Consider the following 19173-nt stretch of genomic DNA (forward strand, 5'->3'; position numbering starts at 1 on the left):
CCTATTTGTACATAAGAATATCATCTATTCCTTTGTTGTTTTATATCTCTACAAAAGTTTGGTAAGACCTATTTTAGAGTATAACTTGTCTGTGATCCATTCAGAAATGTAACATTAAGAAGCTTGAATCCACAAAAAATGTTGCTTGTAGGATTGGGATTCTACTTATGATAAAGGAGAACCGTAGGATAATTCCTAAAGTGATCTTGTAAACTTTGAGAATGAACTTAAACTAATAAATTGGGGAGAACTTATAATATGCGACAGCCCAGAAACCTGTTGTGATAATTTTGACATCCTTATTACAAACTGCTATAGATACGTATTCCAAGATGACCCGAAAATCTAAAAATAAAGTTTGTATACCCTGGCTCCATGACTCCACGTAGCAATTAATGAAAAAGGGATTTTATGTTAAATGTCTCTAAAAACAGAAAGAGAAGTTGATATTAAAATGTTAAAAGTATTAAGGAATAAAGTTGTAAGTGAGCTGCGAAAAGCCAAAGCAAATTTTACATTAATATAATAAATAAGGCAAAGGGAAATGGCAAATTAATTTGGAAACATTTAGACTGTCTGAGCAGAAGGAATAAAAATGTGTGTAAGGAGGAATTTCAATTAAAAATACAGGTAAATTGATAAACAATAGTAAGATTTTTGCCACAGCTTTTATTGGCTTTTTTTATAGATTTGGTAGAAGATTTGGCTAAGAATATTGACACTAGCAACATAACTAGCACCTTTCAAATTAATGAGGGAAAACACATTTTTACTACTCAGGAAGTAACAGAAGCTAAAGTATATAAGATCCTTAGATCTCTTAAAAATGCAAAGGCAGAGTATCTGTCTGGTTTAGACACTGCTTTTGTAAAGAAATACAAAGATATTCTGACATGTCCTTTAACTCATTTGACTAATATAACAATTAAGCATGGATTTTTTTCTGAGTGCATGGAAATCTGCAGCAGTTATACCTGTTTTAAAGAATGGAGAGTCCGAGGAGATTAGTAATTATAGGCCTATCAGTATGCTCTCAGTTATGTCAAAAGTTGTTGAAGGTGGTAGGTGAACAAACAATGACTCACTTGGAAGCTGCAGATTTTCTACACCCAGTGCAATTTGGGTTTAGACCAGAGCTCTCGACTGAAACTGCAAATTGTTATTTTGTAGAAAAGATCAAACTTCAGCTTGATAGAGGGGGAGTGGTTGGAGCCATATTTTTTGATCTAAAGAAAGCATTTGATACAGTTAATCATGCAGTCCTTATTCTAAATTATCTAAATTAAATGTTTCTAATAAGACATTGAAATGGGTTGAGTCGTATTTTAAGGATAGAAGACAATGTGTCAGAGTTGGCAATATTCGTTCTCGTATTATGAATTGTACAGTTGATGTCTCCCAGGGTTCTGTATTAGGGCTGCTAGTACTCAGTCTGTATGTTAATGATCTACCAGGTGTGTGTCCTGAAGTTGATGTCCAGATGTGCACTGACGATAGTTTGTGTGTTTCTGCCAAAACTAGTCAAGTAGGGCTGCCTGTAAGATAACTACTACTATGACAGAGGTGACAAATTGGCTGGACCACTCCTGTCTAACTGTGAATGTGAAAAAAAAACAATGGGAATGTGTTTTACCATTAAACAAAAGTCAATTGGAAATAATTTTTATATTTTAATTAAGGCGATAAAATTGATACAGTCTCGGATTTTAAATATTTAGGAATAAAAATGGATTTGCAATAATCTTTTAAAAAGCACATCAAAAAGGTGATAAATATTATAAAATACAATCTATAATTTTAGTTATATTAGAAGTAACTTTTCAGTGAATGCTGTAAATTATATTTGCTGTCTATGAATCTATCGTATTTAGCATACTGTTCAGGGAAGTCTGTTATTCAGCTAATTCACTCTATAAACAATGCCTAAAAACTAGACAAAAATCCAATGAGATTTCACCATTTTGAAATTTTTACAAAACAGAATTTAAGTTTTGATAATTATATACATTATTCATATGGAGTTGCAATTTTTAAGTCTCTGCATGAACTTGCTCCTCCACCATTAAAATAATGAATTATACTCTGTTCTGAATTAAGCAACAGAATCGCCAGCGTAGCCGTCAATGGTAATATTCTGGAATTCATTAACAAATGATACAAAAAATACTCATGAACTTAGGGATTTTGCTTATAAACTTAAAGCATGGTAAAAAACAAAACAAAACAAAAAACAAGAATGTAGTCATTGACAGGGAGAGTTGTATTGTTATGTATTCTGCAATTGATTGTTGATTTATCTTTCATCTCACCTGCCCAGGGACTGTCAATGAAAATGAGCTTTTACAGTAGCTAAATTTGGGTACAATGCATCATATGACATGTTCATTTATGTAAAAAATTGTACAATGACCCTGTCAAATAAATAGAATAAATAAATATGAGCTATTAGCTCGCACTGGGATGTTAATGAGCGCGTGTTTCCTGTAGTAACCGGACAGTTATTAAGGGAAATATCAACTGGAGAAGCCCATTAAAACATTGCTCACCAGGTATTACATAAGGTTAATTCTTATTGTGGTTACCTAAAGGAGAGGGGAGCCATGCCAAGCATGTAGGGGATGAGACAGCAAATATCTTTCCGAGTAAATGTTAGTTTAAAATGTGATCTAGAATAATTATAATAATTAAGGTACTTCTTTTGTTAATATGATTGCATCTTATACAATTGGATGTGCCCTTAGGAGACCTATAAAAGGAATTGTAATTTTGGTAACTTATGGTATTCATTTTGAAGTTGTATCTTAGAAGTTACTTTGCCACATGCTACAGTGGTTACAGCGGGAGCAAGGAGTAAATTGTACCTGTTGTAAACTCATGGCATACATCGTCATTTTGTTGCATACTAGTGGAAAATATATTAGATATGGAATGAGATTTTGGGAATGGAGCATTGCCTTTGGAGAACTACAACTCATGTTTGTTTCTTGTTTGTTTTTGTGTATGGGGAAACTATGAAAGAGTTAATTGTAATTGCATGCAATTTTACACTGATTTTGAGAGAATCTCTTATAGTTAATGCTATAGAAGTGCTTTGACGAGCTACTTGAATGCTATTACAGTAGAGAGGCAGTTATCCGATCTTTGATCAGCTGTACTGTCTAATCAACCGAACGCACCTGTAATCACGTGATGAATTATATGTGGTGTATTACACATACAGCTTAAACGGCTATGAGATTTAGCTGCCAAAAAAAGGACCAGCAGACTGAGACAAATGAATGTTACACAATTCAGACCACCGGAACTTTAGATAGATGTGATTTAAATTGTTGCAGTTAAGCAAATCATTCTTGATTTTCTTTTATTTCATCAGTAAGTGCTGGAGATCCTGTCTATGTTATTGAGCAGCTAAGAACTTTTATTTTATTCATTTCAATTGTGCGTTATTACAATGCCTTAACAGCAAGTATCAAAGTATAGAAACATTTTACTGAATTTTTGAAGATTAGTGATTCCTAAAGTCTGTAATCTGTCAAAGTTGTACTGAATTGTAATTACAGTATTTCATTACCTTAACTGGTAGGTGTTAAAGTTGTACTGAATTGTTTCTTTTTGATGATTTTCAAAGTTTGGTATATGGTACATTTAATTACAGTATATCATTACCTTAATTGTAGGTGTTAAAGTTTTACTGAATTGCATTAATTTACTGATGTTAAGCTTTGTAATTTTATATGCTTATTGTGATAGAATAGGTTACTAGCTATTTATCATGAGTAGGTACTTGTGTACTAAGTAGTTGTGTATATTAACTTTATTCTGTACATTATTAAAGGCACAGCAATTGTTATTAATGCATGTTCGGTTATCCATACAAATAGATTATGTGAACTAGTATCAGTCCCAGTTAGTTTGGATAACTGACTCTTTGCTGTATTGTTGTTTTGTTATGTTATATGAATAAATCATTATTGTTTAAACAAACTGAAGAGTCTCATTTGCAAGCTTGCTTGTATATTAACCTCCGGCCGGAACTTGACCCAAGGAGGAATTAATAGCCAACTGTTTGTCACAGCATGTAAATCTGAGTTATTTTCTGAGGATTTATGTACTGTAATGAATATTAATTGTTAAATGTATAAATAATTAAAACATAAGTAGGGTATATTTTTATAAAATCTCACACTTCAGAGTTTAAATGTGTACTTACTGTTTCCATGTCACACTTCAGAGTTTAACATATAGCTGGAGAATTGCTGGTCCAATGCAATGATACTAGCAAAGACATAAAGACCTACTATAGCACCAGTTTTACTATGAATCATAATGTATATGTATGTGGAGGCTGGCTGTCTGTATGTCACACAACATGTAGTGGGTAGGTCATAGTGACTGATTCCTCATTCTAACTTTTTATCTACAGTTGCAACGGTGGATATGTATCACTAACACATTTGTCAAGTTTTCATGAATATCAAATGTTTCCATAAGGTGGCATTGAAGCATAACATTTCAAAACCAGGTCTAGTCTGCAAAACATGTTTGTTTCTAGAAAAAAGGAAACATACAGTATACATGGTAACATGTTTCCAAAGATATGGTGGACTTTAGTGAGAGTGGGGCTGATCAGACGATGTTGGGATTACCAGTTTGTGTTACTCTTGATTCAATGACTTCTAGAATGTTCTTTGTTTTGTTAGATAAAAACACAACCCCCCCCCCACTCTTTACATCATTACTCAAGCAAAATACACTTTATTTGTAAATAATATTCTGACAGTTGCAACTGTTAACATAAGTTCTGTACCAGTGAATTAGTTAAGACATTCTGTATACCTTCCTATGTGGAATAAAAACAAAGCATTTGAAAGAACTTAGTGTAATTATTACATAACGGAACACTTAGAACAACATCTCCCTCTACTGGCAATTGCAGTTAAGAGAAACATTGAAATGGTGACACTGCAAAACTGTGAGCCCTTTCACAGTGGCTTTGTTTCTAAATGCACTGTGTACAGTACACTTCCCAAGTGTACCCAGCTCTGCCCTGAGCAAACATTCCCAGTACACTTCCCTTTCACACTGGATGTGTAGAGAGAACACGTGTAAATGTACTAAGTACACATCTGTTCTTGTAAGCGTACTGTAGTGTCCCCTTCACACCAGTTACTTAATGTATACTTACAACATAAAACCAGCTGAGATTGCAGAAAATTATGTGTTTGCATATTCATAGTATCTTAATAGTGGCATATTTAACTACTTTTCCGAGCAAATGAAGCCATGTGTATTGTTTTGGGGTAACAATGTACTATTCTATGGGATCTCTCACTGCTGTTTCAGCAAGGGGTAACATAGTCAGAACTACAGTTTGTAACCCGATATCAGATTTGTATTGTAATGTATTTAAGAGGACGCCCTGTACTGGTAGTATTTAAATTTCCTACTTGGAACAAAATGGTTTAAAATAAAGCTAATGCATTATTAAACCTACAGTAATTATACAAATGAATCTTTTTCAATGATACAATTGACCAGACTCACCAACCATAAGTAGACAGGATGACACACTATTCATCCGGGTTGGTAAATGTATTTTTAAACTTTGCTTTAAATATAGTTTACATATAGCTTTAAATGTATATCCATACTAACGATAATTATCTTAAATTTAAGACAAAACAAAAATAAAATGATAAAAAAACACATTAGATATTGCAAAGTAAATTAAAATGTCAGCCTCGACTGAATATTTTTTGGTTTCTAGTATACATTTAATTAGTGGTGTTAATGCAAATAGAGGAAGGTTATATGTTTTAGTGTAACCTTTGGTGTGGTTCACAACACAAACTCCAACAAACAAAGGAGTTCTGGTTCCTTTTATACATGTGGCTACTCCCCAGTTAGCATCAATTACCTAACTGGGGAATGGCCACACCTGTGGTTGCTGGCAGGGACAGATTTAACCCCATCCCTGCCAACCTTATATTCCCCCACACACACTCTTTACAGTAGAAGGACTTCTGCTCCACTACACCACACCGCTGAACCTGCTGCCTCGAACCTCTGCTTATCCCGCTTTGTTCGCTACCGCTGTCCCAGTCATTCAGGCTCCTGATCCCGCTGTGCTCGCTACCGCTGTCCCAGTCATTCAGGCTCCTGATCCCGCTGTGCTCGCTACCGCTGTCCCAGTCATTCAGGCTCCTGATCCCGCTGTGCTCGCTACCGCTGTCCCAGTCATTCAGGCTCCTGATCCCGCTGTGCTTGCTACCGCTGTCCCAGTCATTCAAGCTCCTGATCCCGCTGTGCTCGCTACCGCTATCCAAGTCATTCAGGCTCCTGATCCCGCTGTGCTCGCTACCGCTATCCAAGTCATTCAGGCTCCTGATCCCGCTGTGCTCGCTACCGCTATCCCAGTCATTCAGGCTCCTGATCCCGCTGTGCTCGCTACCGCTGTCCCAGTCATTCAAGCTCCTGATCCCGCTGTGCTCGCTACCGCTGTCCCAGTCATTCAGGCTCCTGATCCCGCTGTGCTCGCTACCGCTATCCAAGTCATTCAGGCTCCTGATCCCGCTGTGCTCGCTACCGCTGTCCCAGTCATTCAGGCTCCTGATCCCGCTGTGCTCGCTACCGCTGTCCCAGTCATTCAGGCTCCTGATCCCGCTGTGCTCGCTACCGCTGTCCCAGTCATTCAGGCTCCTGATCCCGCTGTGCTCGCTACCGCTGTCCCAGTCATTCAGGCTCCTGATCCCGCTGTGCTCGCTACCGCTGTCCCAGTCATTCAGGCTCCTGATCCCGCTGTGCTTGCTACCGCTGTCCCAGTCATTCAAGCTCCTGATCCCGCTGTGCTCGCTACCGCTGTCCCAGTCATTCAAGCTCCTGATCCCGCTGTGCTCGCTACCGCTGTCCCAGTCATTCAAGCTCCTGATCCCGCTGTGCTTGCTACCGCTGTCCCAGTCATTCAAGCTCCTGCTGCTTCTAATCCTCCTCACTGCTCTAAACGATGTCAACCCTAGCGTGATTCACCAGCTCCGCTTTTCTTCAAAGACTGGCCCCCGATAAGCTGCTGAAAGCTCTTTTTTTTTTTAAAAAGGGAATTTTTTTAGCAGAAAAACAGATAAGAAGTTGCACTTTTTTGCTATATTCTCATAGGTAGCAAAGTGCTATACCCATGCATCACAAGGTTGAACGACAAGGCTGGTGATTGCAAACTGCTGATGTAAACCAGCTGTGTACAGTTTTATTTTAAGAGTCCATTAACTCTGTGCTGATTCTGAGCTTACATTAAACACAGGAAAATGACACAATGTTTACAGACAGTATCAATGATTTCTCACTTCAATATTTAAAAGGGCAATATAAGCAAATGGTTACATAATGGAAAGGAACAAATGGCTGATGAAACATTAAGTAATTGTGCATTTTAACTGGAAACAGAACAAGATGTACAGTTCCATCTGCCCGCTTTCCTTTCCATGACAATCACCCCTCCGCATGGCTTCTACTCCCATCTTCATCTATGTATTATCCAAGGCTTTCCAAACCATCCTGATCGTAATTGTATTACTACCTTATTTCTAGGCTTTCCAGTGAATTTTCTATGGGATTACAACTAGGTAGATTCATCCGTGCACATTTTTAATCTTATCTTTTTAATTGTAACAATCTTATAGTGGCTGTCCTGCATAGCAATACATAAATAAAATGTATCTAAAATAAAATACACACAATGGGAATTTGGTCTTTTTAAAAGCATTTTTATTTCAGTAAATGTAACACATTTTCACAGAACAACATAAATCCATGAGCATTTAATAGCAAAATGTAATGCACAAGAACTGAGAATGGATTTATTTTTTTTTTGTCTTTGCATACAAACATATATAACACTTATGGCTCCTTATGAACAACTTCTTTTTTTTTTTTACATTTCAGGCTTCAATGTTTTCAGCATTTAAAAAAAAAAAAAAACTTTTCAGGACCATGAAACAAGTAAACATTAACTAAAACAACTATCCTACCCATGTTAAGAACACAAGAAAGTTTACAAAGAGAGGAGGCCATTCGGCCCATCTTGCTCGTTTGGTTGCTAGTAGCTTCTTGATCCCAGAATCTCATCAAGCAGCTTCTTGAAGGATCCCAGGGTGTCAGCTTCAACAACATTACTGGGGAGTTGATTCCAGACCCTCACAATTACTTTATATTGTTCCACAATATAAAGTAGTAATAACACTATGTAACACAATTTTTGTTCCTGGGTAGTAAGTGTTATTTCCTAATTGCTTATGCCTCAAAAGTATAGAAAATGGCTATTATTCACCACAAACTTTGCTTTTGTGACCAGGACAGTGATATTTCAAAATATCACTATTTCCAATGGGAAAACGGGCAAATGTTTGTCTTTTCGTTCACATAAAGTTAGAAAAAAACAACATATGAATCCAAATTAACATGTATTTATACTAAAGTAATACAAAAATGACTACAAAAGATTTAGAAGTGAGTAGTTTTAGGATTATACTCTATTTACAGTTACACGGTGATCAGTATACATAAACAACTTGAACAGTAATGTGATATTAACGATACTGACATCAATAAAACAAAACATTATAGTCGCAGCTTCTGACACTAGTGAAATGCATTTACTCGCCTGAAACCATGCCAGGCCAAATGGAGGAATTGTGGAAACACAGTTCCAGCGCAGTCAACTCCGTTGAAATGAACTTTGTACTGTACATCCAACTTAAAACATAAAAACTCCCTTTTCACCAATACAGCTTTAAATGAGCAAAAGTCTGCTTTGATTGCAGTAAAATCAGACGTATTTTTTGAAGCTGGCAGCAGACATAGAGGATCGTTCTGGACGTTGCAGAACATGCGTGTGTGTGTAACAAACCAGATACGTACCGGTGTGGGAAGTCTTCTCATGTGCATTCTTTCAGCAGTGGATGTTGGGAAATGGAGTTCAAAATGCCCAGCAAAAAATAAAAAACCTGCCTGATTACATTGTGAAAAATATTCACCTGCAACTTTTTTGTTGATTAATCGTCTGTTTAATGTTAGTCTGAGCAGCCCTAACTAAAGCTCATCCCTGTTCCGTGAACTTATCTTTGCCTTGAACAGTACTGTATTGCAAGTTAAACAAGACAGTAAAATATATAAACGCACCATATATAATAGCCTATATGAAACAAAATATAGTCAGCACTCACATATCCGACCCTATAAAAAGTTGGCTTGAGTAATGGTTAAACGTGTGTGATGCATGTCTGATTACTTCATCTGATTTGACGTGTATGTAGGTGAGCACGTTGTAACCTGCCCCCTACCACCCAAACAACCCCCTGTCCTGCACACACACACACACACACACACACACACATTTTGTATGGAAAGAAAATATATGACTTGGTGTGGCAGGAAATGGCTTTGCGGGGACCCAGACCAGAAGAACGCACAACCAGAACAGAGGTACTGTGCAGTGGCGCATGCGCCGTTTTATTAATTAACAAAAAATTAAATAAAATATTTGAACAAAAATAAACACTTGCTCGCAGAGCAGAAATAAAACAATTAAACACAAAAATAAACGCTAAGATCAGGCTGAGCAACTGCCTTCACTGATCCTTATTTTCTTTTTTTAAATCTCTCTCTCGCCTCTCGCTCTCCCGTTCTCCACTTCTGAACACACACCCAACATGGAGAGAGCTGCAGGTATTTATACAGGTGACCATCTCCCGATTAGCAATAAATTAATCACTTAATTAATTTGGGAGATGGCCACCTTCTGCACGGGTTTTAATAAGGTGAATGGGGCTTCCCATCCACACTGCAAAACAAAACACACGGCGGTTCGCCGTCATTTATAAACAAATATATTTTTAAAACAATAACACAAAAATGCACGGCTGCGCCGTCATACAAAATAATAAATAAATACAAAATAACACAGGGGCGGAGGGGAAGACCCCGTACTGCAATAAAACACTGTGCAGGGCTGTTCGCCCTGTTACATATCCCCCCCTTGTGCAAAGCACACATGGCCCCAACGGCCACCTCCCCCCTCAGTCTCAATGTCCTGGAAGAGGGGTCTGGAGTAATCCATGGGGGTGGCCATGGTGGGATGTCCTCCTCCCCCCATGTCTTCCTGGCTGGTAGCTCCCTCTTCCGGGGCTTCAGCCACTGTTCCTCCTGCCACGAAAGTGCGGCTGGGGGCGCTGGTCTCCTGACCCCCCCCCCTTCTCTGGCAGCGAAACTGCTGCAGTGGGAGCAGGTCTCCTGCCCCCCCCCCCCCCCCCCCCCCCCCCTTCTTCATGGTCAGCAGCTCCCCTTTGTGGGGCTCTGACCACCGTCCATCCTGCCACGAAAGTGCGGCTGGGGACGCTGGTCCCCTTGGGCGGTGCGAGGCAGGCATCCCCGGGCAGCGCGGACGTGGCATCCTGCCCTGCTCCCTCCAGTGCTGAAAGGAGAAGCAACCCCTGTTTCTCTCCCTCTAGCAGGGTTGGAGACAGAGGCAGCTCCTGCTGCTCTGCTCCTGGTGGTGGTGCAGACTGAGGCAGCCTCTGCTGCTCTGCTCCTGGTGGTGGTGGAGACAGAGGCAGCTCCTGCTGCTCTCCTTGTGACAGTGGGGGAAGTGATACCAGCAGGCATTCATCCTCTGCTGGTGGGGGTGTTGGAGGCAGAGGCAGCTCCTGCTGCTCTCCTTGTGATAGTGGGGGAAGTGATACCAGCAGGCATTCATCCTCTGCTGGTGGAGGTGTCAGAGGCAGCTCCTGCTCCTCTCCTCTTGATGGCAAAGGCAGGCGGGGCACCTCCCCTTCTGGCGGTGAAGGTGGGCGGGGCACCTCCCCTTCTGGCGGAGAAGGAGGGCGGGGCACCTCCCCTTCTGGCGGAGGATGGCGGTTCGCCGTCATTTATAAACAAATATATTTTTAAAACAGTAACACAAAAATGCACGGCTGCGCCGTCATACAAAATAATAAACAAATACAAAATAATACAGGGGCGGAGGGGAAGACCCCGTACTACAATAAAACACTGTGCAGGGCTGTTCGCCCTGTTACACTTGGGTTTGAGGAACTATACAGGGAGAGGTTGATTATTTCATTGAAATTTGTTAGTGCACGAGTTGGGGGAATAACAGCAGTAAAAGACAAAAATGTATCAGTTCTTTAAGGGAACACAAAAAGATACAATGTCAAAAATACATAGCTGAAAGGGCTGTGTTTTAAAATAAGTAGGCTTCCATTTAGCTGTACTGTAGTTGGTTTTATTGGTACAATACTATATTTTCAACAGAAATATATGATTCTGAAAATATCACTTGCCAAAAGACAAGTGAACACGCCTGGACACGTGAACACTAAACAAACAAGTATCGTGCTGATTTTATTCAGCACGTCTAGAAATTGTAATTATTATTATTCTTTTAAAGCTTACTCCCAACTTTCTCTCCGTTTCTCTCCACACGCAACACCCAACCCAAAGTGAGTGAAATAATGTTGTGCTGTGATTCAATTACTAATTAATTAACTGTTAAACTTGAATCTCAGCACGTGAACTAATTTGTGCAATCCCAGTGCTCATATACTATTACTTACTTTAAATGCACATTTGTGCAATCCCTGTGCCTAAATACAACTATATATTTTAAATCACTCGTGTTACACAGACCCATTTATATTTCGTGCAGCAATATCTATACACTAACAGTAACACTCCTCACGCAACACAGAACACACAACACATAAATACGCACAGGGGCACGCACTTTCCCAGTTACCCACGCACAGAACTGCTTAAAACATAAAAGACAATGCAATTTAGTAAAAGATTTTAAAATAACAACACCATAATTAAAACAGTATCCAGTTAGTATTCAAAATTGCAGAATATAGTGCTCGATAAGGCCTTAATGTCACAATTCGCTTTCAAATGAAAATGCACAAATGCAACTAAAGATAACTGATTTTTTTTTTTTTTTTTTAAATGCATCACAGTATCTAAAACTGTTTAATGATTAACTTTTACATTACCGTGCCTTGTTGGGAGTGAATTTATTCTTAATACGAAGACGGTAAAACACGACTGACGTGTATGAGTGTTGTATATCCGAGTGTTGACTCTATACACATTGCAGTATAATTAAAAGGATGTTAAATGGTACAAGTTTTTAGTTTTACTTGGGGGAACATTCAAATCTGATCACCACCAGCCAAACAATCTTTTCTTTATACTGTCTCTATTATTATTATTATTATTATTATTATTATTATTTATTATTATTATTATTATTATTATTGTATAAACGTTGGAATAAGTAGCAATATCATGATAAATCACATTTGATGCATTTAAAGTAAAACTATCAGTGTCACAAAAATCTGGCATTCAACATGTTCGGCACTATGTGTTTTAAAACATTAGCACACCTTGTAGCATAAAATCCATCTTATTCGTTTGTACGTCCACTGTACATATTATTATTAAAGGCTTGTCTGGATTTTCCAGGTATTCTCGTCTACAGAGCTCCCGATTCAGCCATCTCGTTCGCCGAGCTCATATTTCCCTGTCTGTTCCTCCATTCAGTGATATGATATTCAACTAGATTCTTCCCTCAGCAATCTCCTCACGTCAGCTCAAGATTATATGGCTGCTGCCTTTGCTCTATCTACCCGCTCCTCCTGTGCAAGAAGTTGGTCTGCCTTCATGACCTTCACCCTTCAACCAGGATTTAATTATCTTTCCTTGTTCACGCAAAAGACAAGCTGCACCTCTCCCAGGGAACTCTCAAAACGTACCTAGCTGGCACACAATACCAGTATTGTCTTTTACTCCCCTCTCGTCTATCCCTGCTGTCTTCCTTCTCCTTGGGGGGATGGCAAAATGTTCCCTTCCTACTTCTTACTCCTGTCTCTCCATCACTTCTGATATCCTCATTCACCTCATCACAATCCTCCAACAAGGCTGTTTTTCACCTTTTGACGATCTGGTCATGGAAACCGTTTGCTTTTCTGCTGCCTTTGGTTTCCTCCGCTGTTCTGAGTTTGCTGTCCCCTCTCCTTCTAATTTTCCCTCCCTGGGCTTTTGTTTCTGAGACCTTTCTCTTTTCTCTGACTCTCACTATCTCCTCTTTCTTTACATCTCCAAAACAGACCAACAAACAGACAATTCATGCAGCTCTGTAAATTCAACTCTCCTCTTGCCCACATTCCTCCCTGTGCTGCTATATTTCCTGTCACAACCCCTAAAACTGTGTGCTTTCCTGTTCACTGAGAAGTGAGATTAGTCCTTAATTCCCTATATATATATTTTTTTACTTGATTATTGTATTATCAATTATCATATTATTGATTATTGTATTAATTGTTATTAATTAACCTTAGTTAACCCTCTTTGGCAGTGGCGGTCTCATCCTCGGAGCTGAAGGTCCCCAGCTGCCAAAGGAGACCCCCAGCCAATATCCTAACTATCTTTCTTGTTCTTGTTCTGCTCAGTCTTATCGTTTTCACCCGTACCAGTCTCCCTCTTTGGAAAGTAGAGCTTGTTCCCAGCCTCGGATCATATTTATTTGGCCTCGGCTCCACAGAGGTGCCTCAGAGAGCCAAGGGTGGGGAGCAGGGAGACCACTGCTTATTTTTCTCTTATTAGGCTTTCCAGTATCCCTGCCAGGGAACTGAAGCTCACTCCTCAGCCTTGGAAGTTCAGCCGCACCGGCCTCCATCAACACAGGCGACCCTTGTAAGAAGGGGAGACTGGATAGTCTCTTCATTTTTTATCGATTTGTCTGCTATTTTACCTTCCGTTTCCTCTTGGGGGAAGTAAGGTATCTTTCCAGCCTTGGAAATCGATTGGTACGGCCTCACCTCCGTGAGGGTGGTTGTATGTGAGCCAAGAGGAAACCCTGTCCTTCTGCTAGTCACAAACACTTGTCTCCTAGTTCAGTTCCTGTGGTTCTTCCTCTACACAGCCCTTGCTCCTGTCCCATGAAATGTTAACTAACGGCATTGTGTGAAAAATACTTCTAAAAATACTTTTGTTATAATTAACAGTTAATATTACTGATTCTGTTAAGTTTCAGGTGGGAAGCTCTATGATGCATATGTGATTTATCCCAAAATTGACACATTGAGTTCAACAAGAAGGGTTGAAACATTTGCACTGCAGATACTTCCTGACGTGTTAGAGAAGAGATATGGATACAAATTGTTTATCTTTGAAAGAGATCAATTACCTGGGGAAGGTGAGTGTTGATATGTGTGTGGTTCTTTATACTGTGCCTTTCATGTGGCTGAATTTCCATTAGTTATTTTTCTGTTACGTCATGTAATGTAAGTGAGCTGATCTTTTTTTCCCCGTTGGGACATAAATGCAAAGACATTCTATTACTAAGCGTACTGTATCCTTTAAAACAAACTCTGTTGACAAAATGTAGATTTTCACAAAATACAAAATATTTAAAAGGTGCAAAATTAGGTGACTTAGATTTATAGGAAATGTAAATGTATGTGTGGCAAGATGACTTTGTGGTGACATCAGGCCAGGAAGTAGATAAGTAGAACAGTGCTGAGATTAAATGCGCTGCTGTGCGTTTTAATGTAAATAGTTAAACAAAACAAAACACTTCACAAAACAAAAGGCGCAATGGCCAAAATAAACAGACAGACAAAGCATGAATAGCAATTTATTTTTGTTTCCATTCCCCTCACTCTCTCTCCCGTTCTCTCCCTGAACACACCAACCTTGTGTCACCGGTTATCACTCTATTTATACACCTGTGGCCTGAGCTTTACTTAATCATTTATTCAATTCATGGCTCCAGCCACATTCCCACGAGGATTAACTGCTTCCCTGTCACCCCCTATTTCACACACACATCCCCGTGCTTATATACAAATATACATTTTAAATCACTGTGCTACATAACCCACACTCTGTGCACCATACATATAACAATAACACACCACATATAACACAAAATACGCACAGGGGCGGGTTATCCTGCCACAGTATGTCATGGCTTTTATGTCATATCCTCTGTGTATGAATGGTTTATATTTATCTTCAGTTTTAAGTTTTATTACAGTATGCATATGTTTGTAAAGTATATTCTTTTTTAGTAAACATGAGGAATCCAATACAATATAATTTTTCAGTTAACATGCATTTGAACACAAAAGGGCAGAAGTTTCACAGTAAAAAAAGTATTACAGGTAGAGTCATTTTTGAAGTTAATTTATAAAATAAATTATGCTTTCTTTGTTGTCAACACTATTTTTTATTTATTGTAATGTTATGTACTAAAATATTTCAGTTGCATTAAACAAATTGTGCATTTTGCATTCATATTTGTCTATAAAGATGTTATAAATCCTTATTTGTTAATAATGTCAGCCCTTACTGGTTGAACTTTGAACCACTGAACCATGAACACTATTCTAAATTGTTTTCCCAGATGTTATCCTGGAAGCACAGCATCAGTGGAGCAAGTGTTCTTGAATTGTTTTTACTGCAATAATTTGATTGTTGATTGCCACTTATTTCCTTTTTCTAATACAATTCTTGTTCCAGCAGCAGTTCACAACGTTATTGACGAGACCATTAGAAAAAGCAAAAGGCTAATCATAATCCTTACTCCTACATGCTTCTGGGATGATCACTGGCAGACCACATTTGAACAGCAGATTGGATTATACGATGCTCTGATACGGGATGAAATCAAAGTGATTCTCATCGAGATGGAAAGGGAGATCAATTACTCAGAGCTTCCCGAATCAGTCAGATATATAAAACAAAAGCAAGGAGCCTTAAGGTGGAAAGGACACCGCAAGAAACGTGTGCCACATAATGCAAGGTTCTGGAAACAATTAAGATATCGTATGCCCTGTGAGCGAACCTACACAAGTCCTTTTTTTACCTGAAGTCTGTTGTGACAGATAGACACAGATGTGATTTTAAATTTTAGTTTCATTGGTACCAAACTCACTAACCATCATTGTTGGAGAGACGCTGTGAGAGGACGGTTTATCAGAGGCCTGAGAGTGGGGTGGAGACTGCAAAAAAAAAAAAAGAAAATATCTTTGACATATTTGAAAATATCTTTAATTAGGCTCTGCACATGGGGGTCTGTGTCAAATATTTCAAGGGTGTAGACCAGCCTTGCCCAGGACGCTACGCCACAAGGTGCTAACAAAAATAAATGCAGTCCATTAATTAAGCACTTGATTAGGCCATGCCATTGACCTGTCCAATCAGTACCTAATCACATCCTTCTACAATGACATAAATTAAGCTCTACAACAGACTAAACAAGATTGCATGACCATGCGGTAAGGCTTGTCTTAATGCACAGCTGTGACATCATAAACCAACACACTTAACTGATCTATTAATATCACTATGCCTTAATAATAATTCATAAGGAGTGCATTCCACAAAGTAATCTTGACCTTTTTGGAAGTGTGTGACAGAAAAACCATCACTGTTTAAAATAAACAAAAGTTTACCCATAAGAGGGGTTAAATGTGTTATTGTTTTAAGTGTTGAGTGTATTTTTGTACAAAATTACATAGGTTGAGTGTTTACATAAAATGAGCAAAATGTAACCATTAAACATTCTGTGTGTTAGTGGGTGGGGTTGAACCGCATATAAGCGCAGTGGTTTAGTGGAGGAGAAAGAGAAGGAGCTCAGTTTGTCTGCTCGTTAGGAGCGGTGAGTTGTACAGAATAAACATTCTATTTATTTACGTAGGCTACCAATGTTTGAGTGTTTAATGGTGTCAACTCCTTCACAAAGTGGCTCGTCAGAATCAACAAAAAACTGTGCAAGTACCTTGATATTTCAAACCAAAAACTAGATGAAATTGAGGAAAACAAAACTGAAGAGAACACTAGAACACCTTGGCAATGCATGTTTTTAACGACTGGCGGAAACAAAAAACATTAGCCTGGACTTTAAAACTATGCATGTTTGCTAGTCTTGTGATCCTTTGTGCCTTGTTAACAGTTTTAAAAAAAAATTACAAAAGTGTCCTCCAGGTGCCAAATCATTTTACCTTCATCTCCAGAATATATATCAATTTGGTATTCCCATGAACCTATTGGTATTAATTACCTTGGAAACTTGATGTCTCAGATTTCATAACAAGCTGGACTTTCAGAACAATACACAGACCACTCAATCTGCAGCAGTCTTGTCCAGGTTTACAGTCCAGGGAAATTAGGATGGTTACCAGTCATTGGTTTGAAAACAGCCTCCGAATTGAGAGAATTCAGATTTCTGAAGTCCCAAATCAATCAATACAAAAATAAAAATCTGAATTTTTGCCTATCACATGACACTGGCAGTATTACTAACTTGTAAATAGACATGTAATACTATTTAAATGGAGCACAGAGCTTAGCTGAATTAACTAAGCTACTGTCATCACATTCTAAAGTTCCTACTTACCCATATAATGCCTCTTTTCCACTGTAAAACTGAGCCGCGGCGGGGCGTAGAGCCTGGGTTGTTTTTACACAGCAGCCAAGCAGTTCTACTAACGTCACACAAAACACAGTTATTATTTATTGTTGTTGTTTATTAACTCAGTTTGCTCAAGACGCGCAAACACATAATGTTAAAAAGTGAATAGACCAATGGTACAGCTGTATTTTGTATCACTATATTTTGCAAATATATTTAGGAATGCCTTATGTAAATAAGTTTGGACTTGTTTTATTTTCACTTTTTTTTTCCTTTATATTAATATAATAAAGGTTAAGGATGAATAATTTGGTAGAATGTTGTGTTTTTGAGTGTGTGAGTTCAGTGTTCCTTACCTGTGGTTTATGTCCATTTGCTTCATCGTCAGAAATTCAGGCATAAACGTTCTCATTTCTGATGCATGACTCCAGATCTTCCTGAACACTTCTATCTGCGCACAGAGAAGCTAGAGCCCGCACTTCCTCAGTGTCCCGAGGCTGTACTTTTCTCTCATCAGACTTGCTGCCCGCCATGTTAGTTGTTTTTCTTTTTAGAGTGTACTGACTGATGCAGCGTAATGATGAAGATTCTTAACCCTGTCCCTGCCTCAGCTTGGCTCGCAGACGGATTCAGCTGTCTTGTGAGGCCGGAGTTTCATGGTTTGGTTCTCACTCAGCTTTACAATAGCCAGTGGAGAACCACCTGTACCCCATACCGAGCCCTCGCGAGTCAGATGTGCCAGTGGAGAAGGGGTATAAGTCATTATTACTTTGGTGGCCAGGTAGCTCTGTATCACCAGTGAGACACATTTCTTGACATGTTGGCATAACACTGGGACAGACTGAGACAGTTCAGGTTTACAGACTCCCCTTATCACCAATGCATTTAACAGACAAGTGTGTTGGGTTATTCCATTGATCAGTGATAAGCCATTGTGTATCTCAATTACAACTGAGAAATGTATTAATAATAATGATAAACTTGGGACGCTCCGTCCCACGGGAATACAGACAGCATTTGCTGCCTTCATGTTAATAGCTTATATGCTTAGCCTTAAGAAAAAAGAAAAAAAGGTATGCATTGGGACTTCTGCATATATTTTAAAAGCATGACGTTTAGTTCAATTAACAGCGCTGTGTGTAATTAGACTGACTATTGTGGTAGTTTGTATTTTCAAAATGTACAGTACATTGGGAGTGCGTTTTTGTATAATATTGTCATGTAAATAGTCCTGGTCTCACTTTAGATACACTTTTGTTTCCCAATGCATTAGATAATTTGACGGCACAAATTAATGTTAAATTGTGATCCATAATATGGGCTACGTAAGTTAAAGGGTACATAAGGATCTTTTTATTTTGTTGTGTTACATGTTCCCATGTGTTGCTACAGCTGTTTACGTAAGCTGTGTGTATTGTATTATGAAGACTGAAAATCAAATCCATTTACTGTCAAAACAGCATCAATACAGGTACACTTGCACAAAGTCAGGGATTTTGTAAGATATAGTCAGGTGTAGCAACAAGACACAAGGTAGTTATCAATTCAATGCATCAGCAAGGTCTCTCCCAGGCAGAAATTTCAAGGCAGACAAGGGTTTCCAGATGTGCTGTCCAAGCTCTTTTGAAGAAGCACAAAGAAACGGGCAACATTGAGGACCGTGGTACATCCATCTACTATCCGTTGAAGTCCAGTCAGAAGTGCCT

The 19173-nt window shown here is 38.8% G+C and overlaps 1 protein-coding gene across 2 annotated transcripts in view; it reads left to right on the top strand.

Moving 5' to 3' along the window:
• Positions 1–17708, top strand: part of LOC121320457 (interleukin-1 receptor type 1-like) — a 36683-nt gene extending 18975 nt beyond the window's left edge. Inside the window, exons 10-11 of one of the 2 annotated variants that reach the window (XM_041258789.1) lie at positions 14078–14245; positions 15574–17708. In XM_041258789.1, coding sequence (XP_041114723.1) covers positions 14078–14245; positions 15574–15923 — 518 coding nt within the window. In that variant the 3' untranslated portion in view covers positions 15924–17708. The remainder of the gene's footprint in view (positions 1–14077; positions 14246–15573) is intronic. The other variant, XM_041258791.1, reaches the window with a different exon arrangement.
• Positions 17709–19173: the final 1465 nt, after the last annotated feature.

This window comes from Polyodon spathula, chromosome 9 (assembly GCF_017654505.1).
Source record: "Polyodon spathula isolate WHYD16114869_AA chromosome 9, ASM1765450v1, whole genome shotgun sequence".
Taxonomy (NCBI): domain Eukaryota; kingdom Metazoa; phylum Chordata; class Actinopteri; order Acipenseriformes; family Polyodontidae; genus Polyodon; species Polyodon spathula.